This window comes from Thamnophis elegans, chromosome 3, assembly GCF_009769535.1.
Source record: "Thamnophis elegans isolate rThaEle1 chromosome 3, rThaEle1.pri, whole genome shotgun sequence".
NCBI lineage: Eukaryota > Metazoa > Chordata > Lepidosauria > Squamata > Colubridae > Thamnophis > Thamnophis elegans.
In genome coordinates, this window is record NC_045543.1 from 66902554 (window position 1) to 66914328 (window position 11775).

The 11775-nt window shown below is 41.4% G+C and overlaps 1 protein-coding gene across 1 annotated transcript in view; it reads right to left on the reverse strand.

Annotated features, from left to right (window-relative positions):
- The window catches only part of MTAP (methylthioadenosine phosphorylase), a 29011-nt gene extending 17450 nt beyond the window's left edge, over positions 1–11561 (reverse strand). The window contains exons 1-4 of the mRNA XM_032213436.1: positions 11469–11561; positions 6728–6814; positions 5600–5658; positions 3617–3784 (exon numbers count right to left, since the gene is read on the reverse strand). Coding sequence (XP_032069327.1) covers positions 3617–3784; positions 5600–5658; positions 6728–6814; positions 11469–11501 — 347 coding nt within the window. The 5' untranslated portion in view covers positions 11502–11561. The remainder of the gene's footprint in view (positions 1–3616; positions 3785–5599; positions 5659–6727; positions 6815–11468) is intronic.
- Between the last annotated feature and the right edge of the window lie 214 nt (positions 11562–11775).

Below are 11775 nucleotides of genomic sequence, written 5' to 3' on the forward strand. Positions count from 1 at the left end.
GAACTTCAACTCAAACCAACCCTGTCAGCACTACCAAGGGCAAAGAACGGGAAGAGTTGTTAAATCCAAACATCTGGAAGGGATCAGGTGGCCGCTCATAATGCAATCTATAGGGAATGAACAGGAACATCTGCCACTCCTGCCAATAAGATATGGCCTCCTGACAAATGACTCTGCTAAATGAGTAAGAAACACATTTCAATAGCTTTGCTGGAAAGTTCTTAGCAACTATGAGGCATATGAGAAATATGCAGGCTTGCAATAGAATGATAGACCACTCCAATGGGATTAGAACTCCCAGAATTCTCTGGCAATGGCCGTAATGACTAGGATTCTGGGAATTGCAGTTCTAACATGGGGTGGGCATTAGGGAGGGGTCACAATGTACAGCTGCAGCATTGACAACAGGACTGTGGGACAGGGGAATGAAGATACCACCATACTTCATGCAACAAAAAACTAATGCGATCCAGTGCTTATTTTATTAATAAAGCTGCATAAATCTTGCTGTGACAATAAACGAATTCAATTACAGCTACTCTTGGATTACAGCCTTCTTCAGCAGCTAGCATTTACCCTGGGAATCAATTATTTCAGCTCATGGTTTGATTTTCAAGAAGCCAAAGTTACACTATATTGCCAAAAGTATTCACTCACCCATCCAAATAATCAGAACCAATTGTGAGCGAATACCTTTGGCAATATAGTGTATGTTTAAATCAGTTGCTCGCATGTGGCTCAAGAACTCTGCTTAGATTTCTTGTGATGGGATGTGTACTTTTAAACTAGAATCCCATCAACTTCCCTTCAAAATGTAGCCTTTGGAGGAGCAGTTGAAAAAAGAAAACTATCGCAAATGTTAATTTTTAGAAACAGGATTTTAAAATTGGGTATTATGAAGTCTAGCCATTATAAACAGTTCTACCAGCTATAGGTAGCCTTCGACCTCCGACCACAACTGAGCCAAAATTTCTGTTGTTAAGTGAGTTTTGCCCCATTTTACTATCTTTCTTGCCACAGTTGTTGAGTGAATCTGTTCTTCCCATTGACTTTGTCAGAAGGTTGTAAAAGGTGATCACATGACCCCTGGGACACTGCAGTGGTCATAAATATGAGTCAATTGCCAAACATCTGAATTTTAATCATATGAACATGGAGATGCTGCAATAGTTCTAAGTGTGAAAAACAATATGTCACTTTTTCAGTGCCTTTGTAACTTCAAATGTTCACTAAATAAACTGTTGTAAATTGAGGATTACCTGTATTTTAATACCCGGAAATTTATTCAATTCATTTCTTCCAACCAAAATCTCAGCCAAGTTGACATCCCAAATCAATTTTTTGGGGGTGAGGTGGGGACGACGACAGATTCACTAAACAACTGCAGCAATTTGCTTAACAACGGTGGCAAACGGTTAGCAACAAAAACTCTGGGCTCTGTTGCCATAAGTCGAGGACTATCTATATTAGTAGGATAAGGAGATAGGATTGTTTGGGGATATAAGATGCCAGTTGACTCAGTGGCTTTCACAAGAAAGGATGCAGAAAATATGACAGATGGTGATGGAAAGGTCTGTGAAGGGGAAGGTGTAGTAATGGACTACAACGAAGCACAGTACGTTCCCAGGAAGGAGAGACCACATTCCAAGGAGGGGCGAGTGAGACCAGAGACAACACAGTCTGGATTTGGATTGAAAAAAGAGGAAGAGATTTAAGACAGCCACAGCCTAGACCTGTGATGGCGAACCTATGGCACGTGTACCACAGGTGGCATGCAGAGCCCTATGGGCACATGAGCTGTCACCCAACTCAGCTCCACCGCGCATGCGCCTCCCGCCAGCCAGCTAGTTTTCATGTCTCTGACGCGCATGTGTGGGGCGCATGTGCAGGGGTCACACGCGCATACGCAGGGATCTGGTTGTGTGAGGGTGGGTCGCGTGTGCATGTGTGGGGGGTTCGGGGCGTGGGGGCTGCATTCATTGTATTATGGGTGTGTGCGCATGCTTTCGGCATGCAGTGACAAAAAGGTTAGCCATCACTGGCCTAGACTCTCCCAGGGTAGCTCCTTTGAGGAGAGGCTAGGGAATGGCTGTTCTAAATCTCTTCTTCTTTCTTCAATGCAGTTCCAGCCTGTGTTGTTCTCTGGCCTCGCTCCCCCTCCCCCTGCCAGAATGTGTCTCCTCCTTCTTGGGAAACTACCACTTCACTGTAGTCCATCACAACACCTCTCCCTTCACAGACACAATCCATCACTATACCTTTAGTCTGGTAAGATTCTGTCTATATGATGTAAGAAAATAAAGACCTGATGTTTGGTTTGATTGTTCTATGACTATGTCATTCTTGGGATGAGCCGGACAGAGATGGGTTTGGGTATGTGAACTGCAGGAAGCATGAATTGGGTCTATGGGCAATGGTGGAAGAAATCAGGCACTAAGGACTGACTGTAGAGCTGGGCTTTTATAATAGAATAGTTCATTTTATAAAAACATTCAAGATCCATTCCAGTTTCTTTAATAAATACTGTATTTGTTTCTACCGAATAATAAATGAAATCTGACAAGTCAATTGCACTTTTCATTTTATTCCCCCCTTCTTGATGCTGTCTCCTCCAACAGTAATTCTTTTTGTGCAGAAGTAAAGGGAGGAAAAAGAGGCCAAGCGATGGTAACACCAAAATACATAGTTTGTATTGTGACTTGAATGCTGGTCTAACCTAGCTGAGAAAACTAGGCTAAAAAAAACGCAGAAATCTTTCCTTTCCTGTGCATCAGATATATTAAAAGCTAAACAGATAAACCTTAAAGAGACATATGACACATTTTTCTTGTGATTGGTTTAATAATAATTCATACTTTTTTATAAATTACATCTATGAAAAATAGTAAATTAAGAAAAGTCAGGGTTTTTAAAAATAAATTGCATCTATGAACAACAGTAAATTAAAGAGTCAGTGTAAAACAGTGCAAAAAGAGGGGGACTGTGTCAATTTCCCAATTACTTTAAAAATCAATTCAAAACATCTTGATGCTTTTAAAGCTTCCAACCTCTCTCCCTGTGTTGTCCACCTACTCTCTCCTCCTAACCATAGATGTCTCTTGCTTCTCCACCCTTGTACTTTCCTTTTCTGCAAACTTGGCAGATGAGCTGGGCAAATCTCAGCAGAATAGACTTATCCAAGACATTTTGTTCTCTAAGAAGGAGAAAAAGACAATTGGATGCTATCTCCACCACAATGGAGAAAGACAAATAGTGCAATCTTTTTTCAACACTGCCAAAGGACAGAAGTCTTTCAATAAAGCAGGCAGCATGATGATTGTTTTTCTGGGGTGAGGTATCATCATATGGTAATATGGAGTAATGTATGGCAGTTTCTTAATCCCGAGATCTATCCTCCTCTTCCTGTACATACTTCTGCATAAGAGGTTGGCTTTCTTATTGGAATAAAACAATGCGCTTGCCATTACTGATTAAAAATAGTGCTTAATGCATTTGACAGAAGTGGATTTTTGGAATTATATCAAAGTAGCAGAATCTCTTGCCAAATTTGACTTGATTCTATTTCTGTTGGTTCTAACTCTATACAGAACCAGATTCCACCCCCCACTCTCCTTACCGGTCTATGAATTGGTCAATTATAACAAGATCTCCAGGCTGAATGTCTTCTCGTAATGAGCCACAGGCAGTAGTCACTAATAGATGAGTGCAACCTTCTTCTTTTAGTGCCCACATATTGGCACGGAAATTGATGTTTGTTGGCATGATAGAATGATGCCTCCCATGCCTAGGGAAAAAAAAGAGAGAAGGAATCTGGTTAAACCTAAAAACATAATATAACAATGAAGAATAATAAATGGGACAAGCTACTTGTGCAGTTAAATCTGCACTGCAATCAGGAAGCGGTTGCAAATCGTGATTTGCTCTGACGCATTTCAGCTAAAGATGCTGAAGGTTTTTTTCAAGTTGAAGGTTCATAACTGATCTTTTTGAGCAACAGGACAATAGGCACATCCAGAAAGCGTAGTGGGATAGAAAAATTACAATTCACTTCATTGCAATTGCAATGAAAGTGATCATTTATTGAAATGATACCCCAGAGCACTTTTCTTAAGGGCTTTGAATTTCATTGGAGCTACAGATAATTTATCTCAACCTTATGCAAATGTGAGTTGAGGAGAATACTGGACACCAAGACCAGGGTGACAAGAAGTCAAACTGTGATCTAAACATGGTGGCCCCTTCTCAGAATCCCTCAACTATCTTATTAGTGCTTGATGATACAGCTACAATTTGAAGCACGGGGGAAAAAGCAGCTTTTTGAGTAAGCAAAAAGGAAAAGCTTCTAGATTGGTCAATCCAGAATCGTCCACATTATCTATATTACTCACCTTGTAGGCCAGATGAGCAGACATCAGCTGCAGGTCATGAGGTTCTTGGTTCATATATTAGATTTTGTTTAAAAAATGTGTTTGGACTAAGAGCCTTTATCATGCTTATACCCATAAGGGACTTTTTTTTCAGTCCTTAGGTTTCTCTATCCCAAATCACAGTTCATTTGGCAAGGAAGCTCATAAGAAAATGAAAAAAAATAAGTTAAGAAACGTAATCCATTCAATAAAGTAAAGGTCTCCCCTATCCAGTCATGTCTGATTTTAGGGGGTGGTACTCATCTCTGTTCCTTAATCAAGGGAGCCACTGTTATCCAAAGACAATTTCCATGGTCCTGAGGCCAGCATGATTATATACTGAGAGGCATGGAACACTGTTACCTTCCACCAAAGTGGTACCTATTTATCTATTTGCATCTTTTCAAACTGCTAAGTTGGCCGCAGCTGGGGCAAAGAATGGGAGCTCACCCTTCATGTGGCACTCAAGTCTTGGATTGTCAGCTTTCCAGCTGATAAGCTCAATGTCATTAACCATGGAACCATCGTGTCTCAGTTCAATAAAGTATATAATCCTATATTTGGAAGAATTTCATGAGTAATTGATATAATCCTCAACCTCGAGATGGGCAATTTGTGGTGATTATATAATTTCTTGTGAAAGTTGCTACTTCCCACCACCCATACTATGCCTTCTGTCAGCTGCCTGATTGGTCAGCCTCTAGGACTGTGATGGCGAACCTATGGCAAGTGGCATGCAGAGCCCTCTATGCGGGCATGTGAGCTGTCACCCCAGCTCAGCTCCACCACGCATGCATGTACGCCTCCTGCCGTCCAGCTGATTTTTGGGTCTGTGTCGTGCATGTGAAGGGGTCAGGGTGCATGTGGGAGATGCGCACGCATGTGGGAGGGTAAAGGCATCATGTGCGCATGTGGGGGGATGGGGCTGCGCATGCATGCACAGGGCACATTGAATTATGGGTGCGGGCGCTTTTGGCATGCAACGACAAAAAGGTTAGCAAAACTGCTCTAGGAAGCAAGAAGAGATGATGGCACAAGGAAACTCTTGCAGAGCTCCTTAGTTATCTGCCAAACAGCTCTCAATCTAATTTGCATAGTTAGCAAGCTTCAAGGTTTGGCTTGATTATGATAAATGGCACATCACACTTTCTAATGCAACTCTAATTCATGTGGTTTAAAGGAATTTCCCATACCTGGATAGAAGCACACAGTCAACGTTTTTTATCTTTCCTGAAATCAGTGCATCTGATGGCTGGAATTAAAAACAACACACATTCAAACATATACTTCAGAATCATCATAAACCCCCCCACCAACAAATTAAAAAAATCTGAACTGCCACTAATGCAGAATCGAAGTGGCAATCCATTATGCACTACAATCCTACACATTAAATCACATGCAGAAATACATCTCAATAAGTTGACAGACTTTGATGTACAAAAAACAACTGCGAAGTCATGTTGTACATTCTTCAGAATATTACAATTACAGCAGGGTTCCCCAACCCCCAGTCCACATCCTGGTGCTAAGCAGTAGCCCATTTGCAACTGGCCCATAGAACTGGTGGGCAAGCATGCACGCACGCACACACACATGCATGCACAAAGCTGCATTTGTAGAAGTAGCATGCACATGCACACGAAACCATCCCCTCTCCACGCCACACCACCATCTCTGCCGAGCTGGAAAGGTTGGAGACAGCAGAATTACAGGATCAATAGCAACAGGCCACCAACCAGTAATGGCTATTCTGGGACCTGACTGCTTGGGTTTCTTAGTGAATGGTATGGGACTAATTAAAAGTACAGAACATTCCGGAAAGACAATTTTGCATCATCATTAAACAGCAGGATGAGCTCTGATTCTATGAGAAATATTCTATGAGGAGTAAATGTAATAAATCTGAAATCTATATGAAGTCACACTTTGTGAATACACCTACTCCACTAAATAGACCCAATTATGTACAAGCCTTTTTCATGTGTACATAAGGAGCTGAATTCGTGGACCCATAGCCAGTTGCCATGAAATCAGAGCCATTTGCCAGGAGATTAGAAATATATGGGCACCCGAAAAACACATGGTGGATATCATTCAGAGAACTATAATGTTTTATGAGGACTTCCTTATCTTTCTTCATTCAACCCTTGAAAATGTTAATCACGCTGTATTAAAAATCCAGTCAAGCTACAAAGGTATTGGATTTTTTTTCATAGAAACCTATGAGGAATTCTTGGAAATATAGCACTATTTCAGGTGTTTTCCCTAACATACTATATACACGCATTAAAAAAAATGGCATTGTTACCTATACACACCTTTCCGAATGGTGTATCAATGTATTTCTCTGTTCGACCTTCTAATATCTCAGGATCATCCAGACCCGTCCCTCCGATAATTCCAATCTTCCAAAGAAGAAATACAGATTAGGAGACAATATAAAAGGATAAATTCTTCATGAATGTACCACTAACATCACAATTTCTTTATTGTTTTATTTATTTTGATATAGCTAGCTAACACATCTCTTTAGCCCAGTGTGGATAAAAATTGATGAGGTTTTTTTTAAATCAGATTTTTTTAATTTTTATTAAATTTATTTTAATAAAATGTGTTTGCAGTAAAATCTATCTAAAGATAGTTTTCCATTTAAGATACATTAATAATTTAGTTTATTCAGCAGGAAATGCAGCATGTAGTTATGTAGCATGTGGCTGTATATCCTGCAATATTGGAACTGTCAGTGAGTCAACAGCAAGTAAGAGGGGGAGCTGCTGCGGGGCAGAGATGAGAGTTGCTCTTTAAAAATTATGATTTAAATCGAGTTGATTTAAATCAAGCCTTTTTACTAGTGATTTAAATTGTGATTTAAATCAAACCCACCCTGCTTTAGCCTTAAGCGACTCCCTTAATCACAATGCAGGACAGATGGGAAAGGTACTAGAAACAGATGGGCATCAAGAGTTTCTATATGACATTCTTGTCAAAACAGGCACGATATCAAAACCTCACTTCCTTTGTAAGCTGCCAGAAGCCCAGAAGAACAAATTGAACAACACTGAGAGGAACAGGCCTGCTCCCTTATTTCTTTTCTCGGTTCTAGATGGCCCAATCAACCAATGCTGGTAATGTTTTCATCGAATGAACAGGATATCTCTGCTCTTAAAAACTGAAAAACTTCTAGAAGTCTCTAATGCAGTCTTCCCTAAACCAGACACATGCTAGATATGTAGACTTCAGTTCCCAAACATCCACACATCCCAGAAGCACCAAGTCTGGAGAAGGCTCTTATGTAACATTAGTGAAGTAGCTTCTGGATCTTTCTACTACATGAGATAGAATGGGCAACCCCAGTCCATAGCATTTCACCTGTAGCTCAACTAGCTCTTTTGGCAAAGTTGATGTCTTAAACCTTATTAATTTCTTAAATTTATTTGCTGCCTATCTCACTATGGTGCTACTCTGAGCGGCTTACAATAATAAAGGAAGAAAATGAAAGGTGTGTAAACAGAAGAAAGTAAAAGAATAGAATAAAATAAACAGTGAAAAAGAAATACAATGAGAGTATTTCAATAAATTTGCCTCTTAACTGCCCCTCAAGAAAGCTAAAAACTCAACTTAAAATAAAACTTTTAAAAATCTAGGCCAAAATATTTATGTATATACCACCTTTATTATTTTTACAAATACTTCAAGATGGCGAACATAGCCAACATACCTTCCTTCTCCTATTTTCCCCACAACCACAACCTTGATCAAATCACTGGCACATGGCTACAACTTCCAAACCAAAGATTGTCCACTCATGTGATATGGAAATTATCCTCTATCACTGTGATGGCGAACCTATGGTACACATGCTGGAAGTGGCACACAGAGCCATCTCTCCGGGCACGCAAGCTGTCACTGTTGCTCTTCCGGTTTCCGGCATGCTAGCTAGCTGATCTTAGCGTGTGCATGCATGCCAGAAACCGGAAGATCAGGTGGCCGGGGTGCGTCCGTGTGCTGGAAACTGGAACATCATTTTCTTGAAGCACACATGTGCACTGGGTGGCTGCTCTCCTGGTTTGGCACTCGGTGCCGAAAAGGTTCGCCAACACCACTCTATCATGTTGTTTCATCATTGACTCTGTATATTACTGGGATTCTCCACCATCCATGCTTCTCCAGAGAAGTACAGTCCACTTGTAGATTTACTTAGAACATAAGAGCAGTAAATAAACCATGTTTAAGGGAGGATAGGCTACTTTTTTCTAGACCCTGTGCAGAAGTTTAGGAATGGCAAGATTCCCTGAAACATTGCTTGAAAATCAAATTAGTAAAGAAGCCATTGACTGTGTTACAGATTTTTTTTAAAAAAGCAAATCCCTATTTGATATTGATCCTACAGAAGTTTTTAAAATATCCTGTTCTATTTTTAACTATATGGTTTTATGACATTATATATAATTAGAATTTTTCTTTCATTAGCACAGAAGGCAAGATCTTTTGATATTTGCCATGGATTCTGTGTAACATCTTATCGCATAATGGGAATTTGATAGTTAATGTGCTGATTGAACAAGAAATCCACAAAGCAATAGACAGAGGGGGTAAGAATTATGTAAACTCATTCAAAATTCCCATGCAGTAGTTAATCTTTATGACATGAGCTTGGCAAAGTAATTGTTTTTCTGTTTTCTAAGGGTGAACCAGATATAACCAACTTTATTATGGAGTCTTACCCTCAAAAATATTTTCTAACATCACTGACTTAATCGCTTCCAGTTAATAGATACTACCATATAAGACACTCTGCATTTTGATCCCGGTAGTCCTCCACTTACAAGCATTTGTTTAGTGACCTACTGAAAAAGGTGACTTATGACAATTTTTCACCTTTTCCAACCACTGCAGCATCCCCATGATCAAATGATCACCATTTGCTAACTTTCCCAGCTGGATTTCAACAAGCAATGTCAATGGGGGAATCCAGATTTGCTTAACAACTGTGTGATTCACTTAACAACTTCAATGATTCAATTAACAACTGTGGCAAAATGGTCATAAAATGAGGCAAAGTTCACTTAACAACTGTTTTGCTTAGCAATGGAAATTTGTGGCTCAATTGTGATCGTAAGGTAAGGACTACCTGTACAGTAAAGGGAGATAAGCCATGAAGCCCTATTTTAATCTATGGCAACTTCATGTTACAGTCTTATAAGAACATGGGTTGACAAATTTGTGTAATCTATGTTCTCCCATCCAAACCTCAAACTATGGATTGTTTGACTGATGAAACTACAGTTTGGCAAGGTGGACAACGCTCTCCAAAACGGTGTCTTTTGACTTCCTTGTAACATAAGACAGGCTAGGGGATTTCACTACTATAAACCACACACTTGCCTAACTAAATATGTTTGTGTCTGATCACAAAAAACAAAAGGAAGAGACTATAGCGGCTTCCTTGGTGAAGGAGAGAAGAAACTTCCTAACAGTGAAGACAATTAACCAGAACAGCTTGCCTTTAGAAGTTATGGGTGCTTCATCACTAAACGTTTTTAAGAAGAGACTGAACAGTCAGTTGTCTGAAATGGTATAAGGAGGATGGACTAGAAGACCTCCAAGGTCCCTTCCAGCTCTATTCTGATTGATTGAAAAGTGAATTTTTGCTGGTAGCAACCTTGCACATTATGAAAAGCTAGTCAGGGTTGAACCTGGTTAAGATAGGGAAATATCAGTAGAGCCAATCTGGAAAATTAAATCATATACATATGTCAAAATAGACAAGAGAGTTCCATGAAGGTACATACCCAAGAAAATTATTTGGGTTTAGGCACATTTAGGTATAGGTGCTAGTTTTTGTTAAGTTTTTATGTATTGGTATAGCGATTTGTTTTTATTCAGATCTGCTTTCTGCATCAGAAGAATGGCAGGAAAAAAAAAATCAATTTCACAGGTAGGGCTTTGTTTCCACTGTACAGATAGCCCTCAACTTACAACCACAATCGAGGCCCAAAATTTAGGTTGCCAAGCGAGAAATTTGTTAAGGGAGTTCTGCCCCATTCCACGACTTGTATCGTCACATTTGTTAAGCAAATCACTGCAGTTGTTAAATTAGTAACATGGTTGTTAAGTGAATCTGGTTTCCTTGTTTGCATGTCAGAAGGTCGCCAAAAGGGGATCCCATTAGTCAAGGACAATGCAACCATCATAAACATGAATCAGTTTTCAGGAATGTGACCACAATAATCTGGCCGTAAGTCATTTTTTAATTGCCGTTGTAACTTTGGTCATTAAGTAAACTATTGAAAGTGGAGAACTACCCGTATTGCTTTCCAAGGTTTCCAAAAAAGCCTCCAGTTCAACGCTGGGTTGATCCCCAGTTTCAGAGGTTGGGGGGCTCTCTGCCCGTTGCATTTTGCTTGAAGGAGGCAGGCAGGCAGTCCTACGATCTATCTCCTGCCTTTTCATCTGAAAATTTGGAGAAAATCCAGCCTAATGGCCGCAGAAGGATCAAAAGGGGTGGGGAAAGAGGTCGAATAAAGTCCAGCACATGCAGTGAAAAAGAGATTACAGGAGAAGGAGATCAACCGTGGCAAGCTTACAAACCCTTTTCGAAAACCGGATTTCTTGCCACAATCTCACTTCCCGGGATCGAGGCGCGCTCTCTTCCCCTTTTTCCAGCCCGCAGTAGCAACAAACGTTTACACAACTCATACCTGCGCGCTTTTGCTCTGCAGTAAATCTTCCAGCGTCCAGCCGGGCTTCCTCGGTTTGCAGCCCGGGACAGCGGAAGCTTTCCACCCCCTGCCCCCACCTCCTCCCGCGCCGCCAGGTACCGCCGCCGGCGGAGATAAGCGCTGATTCTTAGGCCGGCCAAAAGGTGCGGGGAGTCGGTGTTCGGAGCTTCTCCCTCGTGCCGAGGCCCCGCCGGCGAGGGAGACCCGAGGAAAACCCCCCGTCCCCCGCGGTGGTGGTGTTGAAGGTCCCCCCACCTCCTCCCCAAACGGAGAAAGCCGAGGGAGCGCGGAACCGGTTTTCCCCGCTTGACGAAAACGGCGGCAAAAGGCGCCTTACCTTCACGGCCGAGCAGACAGCGGCTGCAGCCATGTTCGCCTGAAGAAAGAGGAAGGAGGCGGTGCCGACTTCTCCGCCCAGGGATGGTCCCTCGTGCCGGGAGCCTGAAAATCTGGGAAAAAAATCCCAGTGTCTCGCCTTGCGCCGATATCGTTGCGCGAGTCCGTTCCCCGTCCTCCCTCCCCTCTTCCCGGTTTTTTTTTCTTCGGTGGCGGGGAATGGGCGGAGGTTTTGCAGCACTTTATAAAAAGATTGTTATTATTATTATTTGACGGAGCTCTCTTTGCTTTGCATTAGGCGTCCTCGC